The sequence below is a fragment of the Harmonia axyridis genome, chromosome 1 (genome assembly GCF_914767665.1).
Source record: "Harmonia axyridis chromosome 1, icHarAxyr1.1, whole genome shotgun sequence".
NCBI lineage: Eukaryota > Metazoa > Arthropoda > Insecta > Coleoptera > Coccinellidae > Harmonia > Harmonia axyridis.
The window spans coordinates 15,028,668-15,049,730 of NC_059501.1; the positions used below are offsets into that span (position 1 = coordinate 15,028,668).

At 36.3% G+C, this 21,063-nt stretch overlaps 1 protein-coding gene across 2 annotated transcripts in view; it reads right to left on the reverse strand.

Moving 5' to 3' along the window:
- LOC123677856 (E3 ubiquitin-protein ligase AMFR-like) overlaps positions 1–21,063 on the reverse strand; it is a 63,906-nt gene that overhangs the window by 2,789 nt on the left and 40,054 nt on the right. For both annotated transcript variants that reach the window (XM_045614589.1, XM_045614598.1), the window contains exons 2-8: positions 15,619–15,876; positions 11,753–11,905; positions 3,136–3,476; positions 2,759–2,869; positions 642–805; positions 466–578; positions 11–252 (exon numbers count right to left, since the gene is read on the reverse strand). In XM_045614589.1, coding sequence (XP_045470545.1) covers positions 11–252; positions 466–578; positions 642–805; positions 2,759–2,869; positions 3,136–3,476; positions 11,753–11,905; positions 15,619–15,876 — 1,382 coding nt within the window. The remainder of the gene's footprint in view (positions 1–10; positions 253–465; positions 579–641; positions 806–2,758; positions 2,870–3,135; positions 3,477–11,752; positions 11,906–15,618; positions 15,877–21,063) is intronic.

A 21,063-nucleotide genomic window follows, 5' to 3' on the forward strand; every position in this document is an offset into this window, starting at 1 on the left:
AAACACTTACGTCTCAACTGTTTCTGTGTTGTATTCGTCCCAGTTTTTTGTGCTGATATCTTCACTGGTAAAAGCAGTCGAGGGATGTAGCATTGGCGTAGGTCTTCTAACAGATGTTTCAGGTTCCCTGAAGATAGGGGGAGCTACAAGTCTTCCCTCGAGAACATTTTCCACTGTTTGTTCCACTGATCTTGTACTTCTCAAATCATCAGTTATAGCAGATAAGGGAATATTCGGAAATAATTCTTGAACCTGAAAAATAAGAATATATTATTAGTATAGAGTGAATTCCCCCTAATATTGGCATCTAGCCTGGTTATCCAACATGTGTTTAATTTTGACTAAATTGGTCCATGAGATTTCCTATGGAACCACTCAATCCGAATAACCGTCAAAATCTCGTCAAGAATTCAGAGGCAAAAAACCGGAATTTTCAAATAAGGTTATATTTTTCAGTTTTCTTACTTGTCTTGCCATAGCATCCAGTTGAGAATTAGAAGCCAACGTTTCTTGCCTTACCACCTGAGCATGACTCACTTCCACAGAAAAACTTGGTAACCAAGCCACATATCTTGAACCTAAAATCAGAATACATACATAATATAATATAATCCTATGGTTAATTGAAATTTACTACTTACCATCGAAATGAAAGAAGTGATTCAACTGTCTTCTTACAATTTGGGGCGGATCTATTTGCAGATCAGGGGATTCTGTCCTTGCAACTGATGGGTTTTGTATGTTCAACGACAGACGACAAGTTGGACAAGTCGTATCTTGTTCCAACCATGATAAGAGACAAGTGCTGTAAATTAATTCACTTATTGTAACTATTCAAATTAATGGAATGTAATTAGATATTATAATAGTTATCAACGTGAAATTTTGGAAGTGAAGGTTGTGCTTATATTATTCAATACAATTAAATATTCGTATAATTCAAGTGCGCCTCAAGATTATAACAGAGGTTGAATTATAAATAGTGAAGAGGAAATTTAAAAACTAGAAAAGCACTGACAGTTTTTGAGCGTTTATTCAAATTCTCACTAGGGCTGGGACTTTTTCGCCTTTTTGTATTCGAATATTCATCCATAAATTTATTCGATTATTCGAATAATTCATTCAAACAAATATACATGCTTGATTATTCATGAGTAGTTATGAATATTCAACTATTCGTTGATTATTCAGTGATTATTCAATGATTATTCAATGATTATTCAGTGATTATTGAATGATTATTCAGTGACTATTCAATGAATATTCAGTCAATATTCAGTGATTAAAATCATGTTTTGATGAACCAATAAAATCCGAGCGTTTTGATGAGTGAATATACATTTTGGGATTTGGTATAATCGTTTTGGTGTTTTGCCTCTCGCCATATACGCTCTATTAGTGTGACGTCACACACCACCATTTTTGGTTCTCCTGTCAGTGTTCGGAATCCAAACAAATAAATTGTCATTCAAATTAGTACGGTCTCGTTGAAGGAATTGGCATATTTTCATAAATAAGAGTATTTGAGGAACGATTTCAGTATTAATTGATAGACAGAAGGAACGAGGTTAATACCAGTAACTTTGAATCCTGTATCATTCCCCAGATTTTGTAAAAAGCCGTATTTATTAGTCGAACCTCAATTTCGAACTTACGGCATTAATCTCGTTCCTTCTGTCTATAAATTAATAGTAAAATCGTTCCTCAAATAATCTTATTTATCAAAATAAGCCAATTTCTTCAACGACAACGTACTAATTTGAATGACAATTTGTTTGTTTGGATTCCGAACACTGACAGGAGTTTATTTATAATTTTAATTCAATTGTATCTATCAATTTCAATATTATGTAATTTCCAGTAATTTTAATATTAATAAAACGATTTGTCCGTAGTGAATCACAAAACCTTGTTTCAATCATTCCTGAATAGTGAGTCAAGTGATCATTCAAACTTTCATTCGTAACTTCATAAATATCCAACTACTCACTGAATAGAAAACTATTCACTGAATAATCAGTGAATACTCGACTATTCACTGATTATTCATGAATAGAAAAGTAGTCAATGATTCAACTATTCAGTGAATACTCGACTATTCACTGATTATTCATGAATAGAAAAGTAGTCATTGATTATTCAACTATTCAGTGAATATTCATGATTATTCGAATAATGCAAAATGCAATTATTCGAATAATTATTCAATGATTATTTGAATATTCAAATCAATCATTCATGATTCCCAGCCCTAATTCTCACCAGTCATTGCATATTTCACCAAATATTTGGGAATATTTACAATATTTCACCGTAGGCTACCCAAAGAAAGAAGCCGACCAATCCTATTATCACAACGGTTTTCCAAGGGCACGTGGGCTCATATAATCAATTATCAGATAAGTGTATTTTGCAGGATTCCTTCAGTTCTATTTTGGCAACATAATTTCAATTTCTATGCGCCCTCTTTCAGGAGATTGCGGTGTTTCATCCCGGGAGTCACTGATGGTGTCATCAGTATGGCAACCCAGTGGTCCCTGCCTTACACACCTTCATCTAGCGGAGCATGGTGACTGCCGGAGAACTCTATTTAATGGGGAACACTGAATGCCTTATCGATGACTCAATCAGTGTTCCCGAATGAACCACTGAAATTCCTTGATAGAAGGCGCGCACCTTCGAAATTGTCTTGAGTGCACCTCGTCAAAGTTCAAATACATAAAAAAGATTGAAATTAAATAAATTTACGAATTCGTACTTGTGGAATAGATGGCTACAGGGAAGTTTTCTGGCACTTTCCATTTTCTCCCAACAAACTGCACAGTTATCAGAATTTTCGCTCAACTCGTCGGAAGTGGCCATGGGATAGCTATAATAAATAAAAAACTTCAATTAATAATATAAAAAATAAAAACACACACTTTGATAAAAGTGTTTAAATATATAAATCATATAGGTATGACCATATAATGATATATTTAAATCTACAGTTTTGATATTTAGGATTCGGCGCACATTATTTATTTATCCCTTCAAAGTGGGAACTCAATGGTTTCTCTGTTACAAAAATTGATTTGATTTGCTTGTTAATCGAAAAACCGACTCAACCCATAAACTTTATTCCTATCTACTTACTTAAGTTCAAGATGGTTTCTAACCCATAAATAGTTCCTGTGCTTCTTGTATTTCCTCTTGATTTCTTGGAACAAATACCTCATCTGCATACAAATAACAAGACTTGCCATAGACAAGAAGATATTGCTCCATATCAACATGTGTAAATGGTGAATAAAATCAATGACTAGCGCGATCATTTCAAAACTCAGTTCTATGTAGTAAATAATTGGACCTCTTCGTTCCCAAACTTTGTTCTCTTCATTTGGCACCATTGGAACTGCACTTTCGTGGCGCATATCATAGAGATGGAGAGCATACTTGATGATGATATGAAGAGTCCTCACACTGAGTAAAACTACCTGAAAAATATATGTACTCTGTCAATAGGTGTGGTACAATACTTCATCGTGATTAAAGTCGATGAAACGACTGAATACTTCACCCAATATCATCAAAATCAGACTGTCTTTAATTCATTATGTAGTAAAGGGATCATATATGATACATACATACATACAATTTAATAAATTGTGGACTTCAGATAATTAAAATGTTGGATGGCCACCAAGGTCTCCGGATTCAAGATCGTTAGATTTTTTCAACATTTTCAAATTGATAAGTTTTGTTCTTTGAATGTTACCAATGGAAAAAATCTAACGATCTTGGTGGCCACCGAATATTTATTTATCTGAAGTTCACAGATTATCATATCAATATATTTTTGAAAAGGGAAAAATTAAGCGTCACATCACCAGAACTAGAGAAAATTCAAGAAAAATTTCGAGAAGAAATTATCCAATATTCATGAGACCACAAAAACAAGGTTGAGATTTTGGGTGAAAATAATTTCAAGCTTAGTAAAAAATTTCAAGAACCATAGAAAATTCATAAGGATAATTGTAAAAGAAATACCCAATACCTCGCTCGTTCACTCATGCATTCTCTGAGGAGAATTGTATATAGGTATATGTGATCTCCAAGGGCGAAGTTGGTGCATGATTGACGATAGCTCAAAAGCTCCTTGCTTCGCGTCCCCAAATTAACAAGTCTCTTTTTTTCAGACAGAATTCGTCGTGTGTGAGTCGAACCTTATCGTTTTGGACCATACCCGGCTCAAAATTCGAAAATTACAGACATCATGACCAAATGAAAGATCGATTTTTTCAAAGAACGATCAATAAAATCTTCGAAGCAACTTTTATTGTTCATTCCACGATTTCTAGGCTTTCAAAGAATCCGAAGGATCTTTCTTGGGATTTATCAAAGTGATATCATTCCTAAAAGCAATAATTGTGTCATGGATACTGTAACATGCATTTCGGTATTCATTATTCACATTCACCTCGATTGCAATTGGGCAAGCCTGTTCATTTATGATCAACGAAAGAGACGAATTCGTAATATCTATATGCAGAACTAATCAATAAAATGCAATTTTCACAATTTCATTGTCAGTTGCCCAACCAGCCAATAATTTCATGATTGGTATAACTAAACAACGAAATGTCTATATACAGCGTGTTTCAAAAAAATATGTCCCGCTGGTATAGGTTGGATAGGTAGAACAATGTAAAATGAAATTAAATGACAATTATTTTATTTCCATTATTCAATTCAATTAAATTTGAATTAAATAGTGGAAAAAGAATAACTGTCATATTAAATGAATTTCTATCAAGTAAATACCGAGTCAATTCAATTGTAAAACAAACCCAACTTATTTCGCAGTGTTGTATCTATTCCAACAAAAGGCCACCTTTTTTGAAAAACGCTGTATAGAGGAGTCACGAGGAAGTGTACACATTCCAACCACGTAAAGAAGCTACTCAGTTGAACATCTAATAAGTTCATTGTCTTGATAAGTTCTTTACGGGGTCTCAAAAAAATATATATACGGGGTGATTTTCGGTTTTCACCGAAAAATTCAATGCTTCATAACGTCTGAACGGTTATAGCGAATCAATTTAATTTTTCAGAGAATATTGTCTTCAAGCACCTTCAGAAGTCAACATATTCAGAATTCTGAAAATCTGGGTCCTGCTCTGAAAATTTTGGCGGTTTTTATCTTTCGCAAGAATTTCACCCTGTGTATGTTTTTTCAATATTAAGTGGAAAATATTCAAACTGTAGCAATTGAAGAGGAAAACTGACAAAAAGATTTGTTTTAAGAGTATTGTAGGTTTTTAATTTAATAATGAAATTCAGTGTTCTATTTTCGTTTAGCAAAACCAAAGTTTTTGATTAAAAACGAAATTCACTTTGTATTAAACTAATGAAGACGATGAAGGTCATTTGATGTTCACCTGAATAGTCTCTATACGTGGTAGGAAAATGTACAGTTACACACCCTGTTTATAGACATATTCACATTCCTATATAAAATTAATTGAATAGATACATTGAAAAAACGTAAACACACCAATAGATATGTAACATTCAGTGGTAGAGAATTTCAGTTCAAAAATAACTCAGTCATATTATAAATAGTCTTTTCCAGAAGCCAATTTTTCAACTTTATAATGAATTCATCTCTGGGAAACTAATTATAAAGTTTCAGGCATGTATGATTCGGACCTTGTAGCCTGCTTTGGTTACAAATTATTAATTTTTTTTTATGTTTTGCCTCTGGAAGAAAGAGAAACCTGTATCACCTATTTTGTGCCTCGAACGGATAGTTTTTAGCCTGTTTATTCCCATTTTGCATGGATGTAGATTCCAATCAAACGCATCAAGTTAGAGGCGTGTACAACAATTTGTCAGTTCGCTGAAAGAAGAACTTCTAGTAAACAGAACTTCTCGGAATTGTTAATTGAACATCACAATGATGTGCACGTTGTGCAGCGCTAGTGTGAATATGACAGCAGCTGGTATTATTTTACGTAACTGCGAGGAGAATAGACCGTGATATATCTATAGAACACAAAGGAATAAGTTGGAAATTCTCCTTCCATGTTCCAACGGCTGCAGGCTGGCTGCAATCGTACTGCTCATTTCTGGAGAGCATAGACAAATACAAAAGCAGGACCCGTTATCTATGCTGGAGAGTTGCAACCAATGTCTGGGTATTGACAGCTTAGCTCTCTAGTGTGATCAAGCCTTCGAAAAAAGAATATGATAGGGCGGTAAATACTTCCTAGCTTTGAACAAATAATCCAGCTTATTAGCTACATATTTGGTAATTGTAACGAGTGTTTTTTTTTGAGGTATATAACTTTAAGTTGGCATTACTGTTCAAGATGGCGACCGATTTAACAGCTGTCAAGTGATTTATTCTCAGTTTGGTTTGGCAATTCATCATGAATAGACTCACGCCTGAACAACGCATGCAAATAGTGTAACAGATAATTCAGCTTATTAGCTACATACTTAGTTATTGTAAAGGGTGTTTTTTTTAGAGCTATAGAACTTTAAATTGCAATAAAACAACGATGGAATTCGATTGACATCAATTTTATTTATCCGCAAGATAATCTTGTGGCATTCATTTTAAATATGATTTCTGGCATATGACCGCCACGGTTGGCTCGGATGTAGTCCAATCTGGACGTCCAATTTTCGATGAATTTTTCCAACATTTGTGGCCGTATATCGGCAATAACACGGCGAATGTTGTCTTCCAAATGGTCAAGGGTTTGTGGCTTATCCGCATAGACCAATGACTTTACATAGCCCCACAGAAAGTAGTCTAGCGGTGTTAAATCACAAGATCTTGGAGGCCAATTCACAGGTCCAAAACGTGAAATTAGGCGGCACCAAACGGGTCTTTCAATAAATCGATTGTGGCACGAGCTGTGTGACATGTTGCGCCATCTTGTTGGAACCACAGCTCCTGGACATCATGGTTGTTCAATTCAGGAATGAAAAAGTTAGTAATCATGGCTCTATACCGATCACCATTGACTGTAACGTTCTGGCCATCATCGTTTTTGAAGAAGTACGGACCAGCCATTCAACCAGAAGTGCGCTTCATCGCTAAACAAAATTCGCTTATGAAAATCGGGAACAACGGCAATCTCATTTTGGGCCCACTCGACGAATCTACGCCTTACTTGATGATCGTTTTGCTTCAATTCTTACACGAGTTGGATTTTGTAAGCACGCAAACCAAAATCTTCCATAAAGTGGATGGACACAGCTCCAATTCCTGTGCTCGATGGCGGATAGATTCATTCGGGTCTTCCTTAATGCTACGCTCTACAGAACCATAGCTTCTTCTGTACGCACCGTACAGCGTCTCTGGGGATGCGAGTTATCAATAAGAGTAAACGTGGTGCGAAAACGTTCCATGGTTAATCGAATCAACTGCTCTGATGGACGATTTTGTCGACGATAAAATGGACGTAGTGCGCGATACGTATTCCGCACAGAACCATTATTTTCGAAATAAAATTGCACTATTTGCAAGCGTTGTTCAGGCGTGAGTCTATTCATGATGAATTGCCAAACCAAACTGAGAATAAATCACTTGACAGCTGTTAAATCGGTCGCCATCTTGAACAGTAATGCCAACTTAAAGTTATATACCTCGAAAAAAAAACACCCTATATTAAACATTTTTGAAGACATTCATTTTTTTCTGGTGTATGAGTGGGAGACCACCAAAACGATGGAGAGACTCATGGACTTCGATCTCACAGGAGGCATAATAATTGGAGAATACAAGCCACAGGCTTGAAATATGAAGAAGAAGAAGAAGTATGAGTTTATAACGATGGAAGGTGGTGTTGGGGAGGATCAACTGGTTTCAGATTTCATCACTTTAATACCAGAGTTATACGCGTATTTTGTTCGAATTAGCTGATTTTTCACACAGTAGTTATGGATACGCATCAAATAGATCGTGCCATAAAGTTAAGAGCAATTGGTCTCATACAGGGTGGTATGAGTATGCGAAATGTCATGTCTATGGCAACGTTTTCAGCAAACAGGAGTTGGTCGAGAGAAGCATGCTGGTCCTTCAAGAGCTATCCAGTTACAAGCACAAAGAAACTCAAATTTGTCCTCTAATCAATCACTAAGTGGACTGTAGTATGTTCATAACATACATGTTATCGATTAAACGGTGATAAATCGTTTACGTGAGGCTAGCCTTCACGATAGACGTCCCCTCAGAGTTCCTGTTCTTTCCCGTGGGAATCTCTCTAGGAGATTAGATGAAAATATCAAAAATCCTTTTAATTCATATAATCCCCTTAGTAATTTAGTTGATGGATTATTTAATACTGTCATCTAGCTTATTACATGATACTTTTAACACGATGTCATTATCACTTTTTATACAGAATAGATAATGATAATAGAATGAATAACAGAAAGAATATCTATAATATTAGGTGTTCAACTTTGCTTCCACCATTTTGCAATAGATGGCTGTAGCAGTGAGTGGTAGTCGAAATAAATAGATCGTAGATGTCATACAATAAGCTGAGGTATTTGTAAACAAAGCACGATCGAAATATTAGTCGATTTGGGTCTGCATCATGAAGTTATTCTCGATTGAACATGCCAGCTTACGAACCAAATTCTCGCCATTTGCGGGAGGTTTTAATTTTCTGTTTTGATATGAAGAAATCTGCAGCTAAGGCTCATCGAATGCTCTCAAATACCTATGAGGCCGCTATTAATGAAAAAACGTGCCGAGAATGGTTTGAACGCTTCAAGAACGGTGATTTAGACGAAGAAGACCAGCATGGCGGTGGAAGAGAGAAGGTTTTCGAAGATGCAGAATTGGAGACATTACTTGATCAACACTCGTGTCAAACGCAACAAGAATTGGCAGGATCATTGGGAGTGACGCAACAAGCCATTTCAAAACGCCTGAAAGTCATGGAAACTATTCAGAAACAAGGAAATTGAGTGCCGTACGAGTTGAAACCGAGATATGTTGAACAGCGTTTGTTTGTGAACAGCTGCATGCAAACAAAAACGAAAAGGATTTCTGCATCGCATTGTGCCTGGAGACGAAAATTGGGTTCATTACGATTATCTCAAGCGCAGAAAATCATAGGGATATCCCAGCCATGCTTTCACGGTTTCAAGGTCATGCTCAGTATTTGGTGGAACCATCTCGGCGTAGTGTATTATGAGTTGTTAAAATCGACTGAAACAATCACAGGCGATCGTTATCGAACGCAATTGATGCGTTTGAGCCGAGCATTGAAAGACAAACGGCCGCAATACAACATGATAAAATGATTTTACAGCATAACAGTGCTCGACCCCATGGTTCGGAAGTGGTCAAGACATACTTGGAAACGTTGGAATGGGAATTCCTACCCCACCCGCCGTATTCTCCAGACGTTGCTGCCGCGGACTATGACTTGTCTTATAAAGAAGTAAAAAATTGGATCGATTCAAAAGTTATTTCAACGCAGGATTCGCACGCTTCCCGAACGATGGGAGAAAGTAGTGGCCAGCGATGGACAATACTTTGTATCATAAATGTAAAGGGTGTTTTTTTTAGAGCTATAGAACTTTAAATTGCAATAAAACAATGACGGATTATTCGATTGGAATAAATTTTATTTATCAACAAGATAATCTTTTGGCATTACATTTTGAATATGATTTCTGGCATATGACCGCCACGGTTGGCTCGGATGTAGTCCAATCTGGACGTCCAATTTTCAATGACTTTTTCCCACATTTGTGGCCGTATATCGGCAATAACACGGCGAATGTTGTCTTCCAAATGGTCAAGGGTTTGTGGCTTATCCGCATAGACCAATGACTTTACATAGCCCCACAGAAAGTAGTCTAGCGGTGTTAAATCACAAGATCTTGGAGGCCAATTCACAGGTCCAAAACGTGAAATTAGGCGGTCACCAAACGTGTCTTTCAATAAATCGATTGTGGCACGAGCTGTGTGACATGTTGCGCCGTCTTGTTGGAACCACAGCTCCTGGACATCATGGTTGTTCAATTCAGGAATGAAAAAGTTAGTAATCATGGCTCTATACCGATCACCATTGACTGTAACGTTCTGGCCATCATCGTTTTTGAAGAAGTACGGACCAATGATTCCACCAGCCCATAAAGCGCACCAAACAGTCAGTTTTTCTTGATGTAACGGTATTTCGACATACACTTGAGGATTAGCTTCACTCCAAATGCGGCAGTTTTGTTTATTGACGTAGCCATTCAACCAGAAGTGCGCTTCATCGCTAAATAAAATAAAATGGACGTAGTGCGCGATACCTATTCCGCACAGAACCATTATTTTCGAAATAAAAATTGCACTATTTGCTAGCGTTGTTCAGGTGTGAGTCTATTCATGATGAATTGCCAAATCAAACTGAGAATAAATCACTTGACAGCTGTTAAATCGGTCGCGATCTTGAACAGTAATGCCAACTTAAAGTTATATACCCCGAAAAAAAACACGTTATAACCAATTTTTTACAATAAAGCCCCGAATTTCGGAAAAAAAACCACGGAAGCAAAGTTGTACGCCCATGTAATTTTTTTTGAATAATGCATTATGCGGTCTAAAAACCTGATTCTAAATGTGAATTGGAAAATTCTCCTAAGTCGCTTCAGTGTTATCTCTGGAATTCCTAAACTATCCCAGCTTTTGAACGCTTGTTCTCTGATCCCCTATCATTTCGACAGTGTGTCTGTAATTTTCGAATCGATCGGGTTGATATTTTGCGTGCCAATAGAGTATAACCATTTCAAGCTTCGTGCAAAATTTCGTATTGATAGCGTTATCAGAACCACAGAAAATTAAGCAGAAACATCATGGAAAAAATTACCTAATAATTCCATTAAAACAGATCCGACCTAGTTGAGATTTTGCAAGAGCACGTTTGGTGACCGCCTAATTACGTTTTGGACCTGTGAATTGGCCTCCAAGATCGTGTGATTTAACGCCGCTAGACTACTTTCTGTGGGGCTATGTAAAGTCATATTTAAAATGTAATGCCACAAGATTATCCTGCGGATAAATAAAATTCATGTCAATCGAATAATCCATCGTTGTTTTATTGCAATTTAAAGTTCTATAGCTCTGAAAAAAACACCCTTTATAAGCGGAAATAGTAGAAGTGTTTTAATTCTTATTCATATTAAAATGAATTTCCGTCAAGCAGAGACCAAAACAATCAAGAATAAATAATAATTTCAAGCCTTATGTTTTTACATCACTACGGGCAGCCAGGCCACGCTGAGGTCCCTGGAATCATATAGTCAGGGGTCTCTGCTGACATGGGAGTGCCGTAATACCATAAAGCAACTGGCCAGAGGTAATGAAGTAATTCTACTATTGATACCGGGGCATTGTAGCAATTATAGTTTCGAAGTAATGAATTTTACAATAGATTTTTTCCAATAAAATCATAATTACGCAATTCTCTAATAGGAGCGATGCCTCCGAAGCCGTAAGAACTCTTTTTTTTTCAATAACCGCCCTTTCCAATGATCTGAGTTTTTTTGAGGAAATAATAAACATAAACTGTCGATCATATCGGAGAAATCCAGCGTCGAGTTACAATTTAGGACCTAGAAACTTCTGAAAAAGCTTACCGTAGTAGTAGGCGAAACGTCAGATGAAAAACCGACTATACCACGGCTAGAAAGCCCGGAATAATCCGGACGTGAAAACCTTCAACATCATAATGTTTCAGTTATTGCTTACCTCTGCGGACATGAATGCAAAAGTGTTGATGCCTCCAAAAAATCCCACGAACACGGCTACTAGTAACATGAATCCAGATAGGGCAAATATCACCCCCAATAACGCCAACAATTTGGCATGACTCCATACAGGCGTAGTTGGAGAAAATGATAGCTGAAATTGAGATTATTTATAAGAAAAATTAAATTCTTCAATGTACAGGGTGGGCAAATTTCGATGTTTTAGCACTACAACTTTTAAACCAGATGAGATAGACAAAATCTGATACCCCATTCTCGGTCTCTTTTTTTGAGAAACTAACAAGGGTAGTATTCATTTTTGGCCACCTTCTTTTGTTTTCGAGTTATAAGCGAAAATTGGAAAAATGGCGATATCGAAAAACATTTATATCTCCGCTAATACTGATGATAGAGCTCTGAAATTAAAACATTATACAGGCACTTTTTTAAGTAGAATCCAGTGGCGTGCTCGCATTTTCAAAAAGGTTTTTAATTACGAAGCTATTACCCAAAGTTATGTTTTTTCAAATAGGAACACTAGATTTTTGTGCCATTTTCTGAAAGCTTAATTTTTCCTGATTTCAAAAATATATAACATCGTATGATTCGTATCAAAATAAATAACAGAAAATAGTCAAAAACCTTTTTTTACTTAAGAGTCTCAATATTTCTATGGTTTCAACTGTTGATGAGCCTTTCTATAACAAGAACAGTGTCCTTCCGTCAATCTGATTATTTCTATGCTTTTCACTTATTTCTACAAAATTCGAATCTATATTTATTTTATACAAATAGTTTCGAAAAGATAAACGAACTTGGAAAAAGTTTCCTAGGTAGCTTGAACACAGTTTCAAATATTCATCTATTGAAATATCGAGAAGAGGTGTCGACTGTGCATTGTGCAATTGTTGTCATTATTAGGTTAAATATCATTTCTTGTTTGTCCCTTCGTAATTAAAATGTTGAGTTCAATCATATATGCATTGTTTCATATGCTGTTTAAAATGGATTGGTACTTGTGCGTATTGATTCTGGAGACCTATGTAAATAATCTCCTGATACATGCATCTCAATACAACTCTTTCGATTGAAAAATTCGATCTTGTGGTTTCTCCGTTATTTCCAAATCAATTTTTAGATAAAAAATTTATAAAACATATCTAGATTCGAATTTTGTATAAATAAGTGAAAAGCATAGAAATAATCAGATTGACGGAAGGACATTGCTCTTCTTATAGAAAGCTCAATTTTTCTGTGTTCATCAACAGTTGAAACCATAGAAATATTGAGACTCTTAGGTGAAAAGAGGTTTTTGGCCATTTTCTATTATTTATATTGATCCAAATCATACGATGTTATATATTTTTGAAAGCAGGAAAAATCAAGCTTTCAGAAAATGACACAAAAATCTAGTGTTCCCACATGAAAAAAAAAATAACTTTGGGTCATAGCTTCGTAATTAAAAACCTTTTTGAAAATACGAGCACGCCACTGGATTCTACGTAAAAAAGTGTCTGTATAATGTTTTAATTTCAGAGCTCTATCATCAGTATTAGCGGAGATATAAATGTTTTTCGATATCGCCATTTTTCCAATTTTCGCTTATAACTCGAAAACAAAAGAGGGTGGCCAAAAATGAATACTACCCTTGTTAGTTTCTCAGAAAAAGAGACCGAGAAGTGGGTATCAGATTTTGTCTGTCTCCTCTGGTTCAAAAGTTGTAGTGCTAAAACATCGAAATTTGCCCACCCTGTACAAATTTTGCGAATAAGAGGATATCTACTTAATTCACATTATTAGAAACCTCGGAAAATGTTCTAAAACGGTATCCACAGTTAAACCTATACACACAAAAGTATCAAAAATTACACACGAATATCAATCTCAATGAAATATACAACTGTAAGTAAAAACAGAAAATAAAAAAACAACATAATAAGGTCTACATTAAAATTCATCTGAGCAACGTCACCATGGGTGAAATTGCAACTATTATAACTTATCATACACAAAGAGCAATTTTGAAATATAGTACCGGGATCTTTCCTGGTGTTGACAGTTTTACCGATAATTCGATATGTAGCAAGACGGGTGCAGTAGGTTTTTCCATAAAAGTAATAAATCTGCATTCAGATATGTTTAGGATTAGTTGGATATCTCTACAGAAATGTACAAATTGGTTCAAACCTTCTGAATGTGCAATCTGTCAAGAGGCAGGAGATAGAATGGAACAATTTCAGATCATCACCTCGCGTGATTAATATAAATTAAGAAAGTGATGGACCCAAGCGAGAGCTCTGTGGTACACCCGATGTAATGTGAATGTTTAGCTCTACCCTTCAAAAGCTTGAATATAATATGATCCAACTTATTACCGTACATCTTTCAGCGCTTTCAAAGATTATATATTTCCCTTATAATTCTGATGGAAATAAGAGAGTACCAAGTTGTTTATTTTCTACAGCACTTAGGATAGGAAGCAACAAATCAATCAAATATATGATTGAAAAAGTCACAGAATCTACCTACAGAAGTGTTCAATTCCTGATGGAACACTATTCTTGTTTATTTGGTAATGATTATGACGCAACGAATAATTTCAATCGTGCCTATTAGTACGATTGAAATTACGATTGCGTATATTACCGAAAACATTTAAAACGATTAACAGGAAGTTTGATATCAAATTTTAATATGTTATGATTTGGTTCTTAGGCCAGCCAGCTCTGGACAGTTGCATACCATGTGTTCAGCTGTTTCTGCTTCTGATCCGCAGAGCCTGCAAATCTCATCTGCTGACTTTCCCATACGGTACAAATGATGTTTGTACCGACAGTGCCCCGTCAGCAGTCTCACCATCACCCGAAGCTCAGCTCGTGACAGCTTCAAGAGTTTTCTGGCTTAGGTAGGTGAAAGCATCACGAATTTCTTGGCCTGACTAAGTCCAGGAGTGTTTGTCATGCTGTTATTCAACTCCCATTGCTGGACCGCTACCTTATATTGGTCTTTTCTTAGCCCACAGAAAAGCTCAGGTCCAGCAGGTCTTAACATTGATGCACTTTTTGCAGGTTCATCGTCTTTTTCGTTTCCTTAAACACATAGTGTTGAAGGAAAGAAGTGAGTTGGTTATACCAAAGCTATACTGGTTGTTGGATCTGGTTCATTTTGAACTATATTTTTCTGGTTATATTGTGTTGAGCATTCACCAAAACGCAACATGTTTTGGCTTTTAGTTTATTGAACGTTTTTTGATATTGTTTGTGTTTTCATTGGCAACGGAATGATTTCGCGGTGCAACTTTTGCTCTGCAAAGCAATTACCGCTGTAATTTTTTGATAATTACATTCCTGTCATGAGAAATTCTATGTATAAGGAAAATATTCGCTTAAATGTGATTTATTCACATTTCCTGCCTTTGTCGATACCGCCAGGGCCTGAAACGTAGATCAATCAAAGGAGATATTTCTAAAGCGGAAAAGTCTTCAACAGAATTATCATAGAAACATCTCGTCTACTAAGAATCTAGGCATTCCATGCGAATATCAAGGCATTAAGATAGGCATTCGCTTCGCAGTTCGAAGCTTTTCCCCTTCCAGGGAGCACCGCACCTTACAACCTCGTTCCAAGAACGAGCTTTTGTAGCACAGTTACTGGAATGAACTTTAAGCATAGAATTTATAGAATAATAATGTTTGATATTATACGGGAACGAAGGGTCAGATTTTTCATAAAACGCCTTTTACTGCGAACTGATTGGATTTGGATCACTCTTTGAGATAGGAAGATGTAATAAACAATTGTGAAAAATTTGCAGACTTTACCGATTACCATTATTATTTCGAAACCTATAGATACTCCATTACTTACATATTCGAATCGGTCGTTACTAAGCTGCGATAGCAGATGGAGGAATCCGAGCATAGAGAACCAAGAGCACCACAGCAGAACCTCGTCGATGTACTGGACGTTTATGATGCCGAAAACGAAGATGAACTTGTAAAAAATGAAGTTCCAGAATTTATCCTTCAGATGCTGTTGCTCCGACACCCGGAGCTCGCCGAACACCAGCTTCTGGATGGCTGTTCCGATCAATATCAACCAGCAGAACGCCATATTGATCATGGTCTGAAAAAAAAATAGATCGATTTGAGTCAATTCATTTGGATGAGTGATGAGCTTGGGGTGATACCATGCATGACAATTATTGTTGAATTGGGGTGGCAATTCGATATGGGAGAGTAATGAAATGATGCCAATATGTAGGTTAACTCAGTGACAATAAAATTTTTACTATTTATATTCTTCAAATTATTACGATTACACACTAATCAAAATGTACAGTGGTTCTGATGAGCTTGATGAGAATGTTATGTTACTATACAATACTCTTGTCAAATTATTACGGAAAACAGAGAATGATGATCGATTATTCATCTATTTCATATGTTTCGAATTCGAATGTGAATGAATTCGATGAATCGACGAAAATCTTGATTCTCTAGATTGGTAGCCGACGGTCGCCGTCAACCAGCGTCAACCTGTACTATTACACTGTTAGTATTAGGTGTAATAAAAAGAATACCATTATTTTCCCAATAAATGGCTTTAGTTATCTGTATCTCGCGTTGTATAAGTCCGATCGGGTTTAACTATAATATATGCGGTTAGAAAGAAGAGATTCCATACTATAAAAACTTCTCCGACAGTTTTGTGATTAGTTGACTCAGTTTAGTTAGAGCGTGCGTCAAATATGGACATGAGCAAAGGGAAACTACGCTATATTTTACACTTTTTCTTCGATAAAGGCAAAAATGCAAGCCAGGCAGCTGAAAATGTAGATAGTGTTTATGGCCTGATACTGTAACAGTCGCTCACGCGCAATTTTGGTTTCGTAGATTTCGGTAATTTCGATGTCAAAGATGCACCACGTACCGGAAGGCGGATTGTTCAAAATGAGGATAAAATTATGGGCATTGTCGAGACCGACCGTCACCGTTTGGAGGTTAATTAAAAATGGCGTCGAGGAGTAATGTTGTGTCAAATGTTGTATGTAAGAAATGCACAAAAGAAGTGAAAGTTTATATAACTTGTGGAAAATGCTCATCAACATATCACCCCAGCTGTGTACTAAAAATTAATGGTACGTACGTGGACATGAGGGGCACTATTTTTTGTTGTGATGTTTTGAACAGAAAATCGTGTGAATGTGAGAGTAAAGATGAGGAGATTGAAAAACTAAAGAGGAGATTGACAAGTTTGAATGAATCTTTGTATGAACGGTCACTAATGCGAGAGGTTGATGAGGATGAAAAGGAAGAAACAACAAACATTAGTTCAAATAAGAATTCAGATGGAGATGATATGACGGATGTAGAGGATAATGTAAACAATTCAAAATACCTGAATGCGATAATTGATCAGAAGGATATCCTTATATTGGAACTCAGAGACAAGATAGAAATACTCAAAAGGCACATCAGTCTTCTGGAGAAGTTAGAAGGCTGCTTAGATGATGGTAAAAATTTCAAACAAACCGATTCCACGCAGCTTAATACGTCCAAGGGGCCGGCCGTGATAACTGTCAAGTCATCTAAAATTGTAAATAAGAAGAAATCTGCAATAAGTATGGTTGAAGATAACAAAAAGAACCCGATAATAATGAAAACGAACAACACATGGAGTCCAGGAGTCGAGATGAATTCTGCAGCACCGAGTGATGTCGATCGAAATGATGAAACAATGATGACAGCTGGTACAGATGGTGCCACGCATCTCTTTAATAAAAGGAGGCAGAAAATACGTAGAAACGATGAAGATAAACTACCCACAAAAAGACAAGTGATAACAGGCAGTAGAGAAGATGAAGGAGATTTCAAGGGAGCTGATCGACTTGCATGGCTATATGTAGGAAACGTAAACAATAACACCAAAGAAGAAAATATTCAAAAGTTTTTAGAGAACCAATTCGAAAATAAAAATTTTATAATAGAAGAAATAAAAAAACACGAGAGTAATCATAGTAAAAAGAAATCCTTCAAGGTTGGTTTCGCTTTTGAGATTTTGGAGGATGTGGTTAAGCAAGAGATTTGGCCTAAGGGAGTAGTTGTCCGGAGATATAAGTTTTTTCGCAACAAGACACTGATAAAAACACGAATTTAATACTAATGAATTTGAAAGTACAAAGTGCAACAAATAAAATTGACGTGCTCAATGCTCGTTTAGGAGAAATTAAAGCTGATATTATCTGTTTAACAGAACACTGGCTCAAAGGTGCTCAAGTTGAACATTTCAGAATTCAAAATTATGACGTTGCCTCTTCGTTTTGCAGAGAAAATATGGGACACGGTGGAACAATGATTTTGACTCATGAGAGCTTGTTCTGCGAGAATCTTCCGGGTTTAGTGGAGTTATCAATAGAAGGTCATGTTGAATTATCTGCGGTGCAGGTCCCTAAGCTGAAGTGTGTTTTTGTGGCATGTTACCGACCACCAATGGGAAATTTACAGCTTTTTATGGAAAATATGGAAATGATGCTACTAAACTTGTCGGAAAACTTTAACACACATGAAATTTATGTTATGGGTGATTTTAATATGGACTTCTCTTTATGTAAAAATGAAACAAGAGATCTAATCGAACTATTCTGCTCTTTTGGTCTGACTTTGAGTACTACTGAACCCTCGCGTATAACAAATATAAGTTCGACATGCATCGATAACATTTTCACGAGCCTCGATACAAATGACTTCGTTGTGAGAGCGGAGGAGTTGCACGTCTCTATCATAGGGCTCAAATACTTACTACCTCAAAAAACAGAAGACACCTAGAAAAACAAAGAGTGAAAATGAGAGAAATAAATGAAACCAACATCAATAAGTTTAGAGAGAGGCTTTCTCAATGTCAGTGGTCTGATTTTCTGGAGGATGGTTCTGCGGAAGAAGTTTTCAACTGTATATATGATGCAATCTTGAAGGATTTTGAGCAGTGTTTTCCAGTGAAATATAGAAATAGAAAAATGAGAAATTTGCATATGTCAGAAGAGCAGAAGAAAATGAAAAATCACTTGGATGCTCTTGCAGTGAAAGCAATAACCACCAAAAATGATACTGATTATGAAATATATAAAATCTTCAAAAAAAGATATCATGAAGAACTGCTTCGAGCCCATAAACATGAAAATTCGAGACTGATACAAAATTCCGAAAACAAACAGAAAACTATCTGGAATATAATCAGAAAAGAAACTAACACGCGGAAAAAAAAATCACCTGATTCTGAACTCTGTGCTGAGGAACTAAACGAGTATTTCTGTGGTTTAGGAGAAAAGGTTTATAACGGAGTGCTACCAACCGATGGGTCAGCACATGATTATATGCGAAATGTGAGGATAAAAAACAAAGATTCATGTTTTCTTCAGCCTACTGACGCTTGCGAAATTGAAAACATCATAGGTCAGCTCAAATCTAAAGAGACTCCTGATATAGACGACTTCTCAACGAGAATATTGAAAGAAGTGAAGGAGCAAATATCCCTCCCTCTCGCAGTTGTTATTAACAAATGTATGGAGCAGGGAGTATTCCCTAAGAAACTGAAGAGAGCCCTAGTGGTTCCTATCTATAAAGGAGGAAATATAAACCTACCTCAAAATTATAGACCCATATCAATATTGCCACCTCTGTCTAAAGTATTTGAAATCATAATAAAGAAAAGATTGGTTGGGTTCTTTGATAAAAATAACATTTTCTCGAAACATCAACATGGTTTCAGGAAGGGAAAATCAGTCATATCGGCAATATGGGAAGTTATTAAGAAGACTACTACTGCTTGGGATAATCATGAAATAGTGGAATTGATCTGCCTCGACTTGACAAAGGCTTTTGACACCGTCGATCATGACATTTTACTCGAGAAGCTGGAATATTATGGTGTTAGAGGGATATCACTCGATCTGATATCTTCGTATTTGGCTGACAGAAGGCAACAGATTGCGTGGAAGGATCGAAGGTCGGCTGTCGGAGACATTGGTAAGGGAGTGCCGCAGGGTTCTGTCCTGGGACCGATGTTATTCCTCATTTTCATCAATGATATCATAGATAGTATGGAATGTTATGGGATCACCTTGTATGCTGATGATACCTCTGTATTGGTTAAGGGTTCAAACCCGAAAGAGATTCGTGAGATGGTGAATTTTGTGTTGGAGAGGATAAAAGAATGGTTTCAGGCAAATAGGTTGAAATTGAACGATTCAAAAACTCAACAAGTTTCGCTTTCACATGCAACTCAACAAGTATCCTCTATCAAGTTACTCGGACTACATCTGGAGAGTAAGTTGGGTTGGAAAACCCATATAGATGTCTTAACCCGAAAGTTGTCAGCGGCTCTTTTTTCGATTCGTAGGATAAAAATGTGCACTTCAGACGAGATAGCTAGGTTAGCGTATTTCGCTAATTTCCATTCTTTGGCCTCATATGGGATAGTTTTTTGGGGAGGAACATCGGAAGCATCTAGAGTTTTTAGGCTGCAAAAGAGGGCAATTAGAACACTTTGCGGCCTTAAAGCCGGAGACAGCTGTAGGAGTTCGTTTGTATCAGGGAGGATACTTACAATATCAAGCATGTATATCCTAGCCTGTTTAAAATATGTTCACCAAAATATTGAACAGTTTCCAAGAAATATGAACAGACATGCTTTCAACACAAGGAATAAATCTGCTCTAGAAATACCTTACCATCGACTTACCTCATCCCAAAAGTTCATTGACCATTGGGGTCCTGTTTTTTATAATAAAGTTCCAAATGCTTTCAAGAGGTTGGATGAAAAGCGATTCAGTCTGGAGATGAAAAAGATGCTGTTGAAGACTGCTTTCTATAGTGTACAGGAATTTTTAGACAGTGATATTTTTACATGATTTCTATTTAATTAAATCTATAATGTAATTATTGTATTTGTAATGTGTACTTGTTATATACCTTATATGTTGTTGACGTCTTCCTATATCTTTATATAGAGAATAATATATTATGATTATGATTGTGATTATAAAATAGATTACATAAGCATTTCGATTGTCCAAGAGCTAAAGATTGCACAAAACAACTTTTGGAACCATTTGCATAAGGCTGGTCTCAAGAAGAAGCTCGATGTATGGGTACTACATGATTTAACGCAAAAAAACCTCATGGACCAAATTTCAATCTGCGAATCGCTGTTGAATCGCAACAAAATCGACCCATTTTTAAGGCGGTTTGTGACTGGTGATAAAAAGTGGATCACTTACGACAACGTCAAGCGAAAACGGTCGTGGTCGAAACG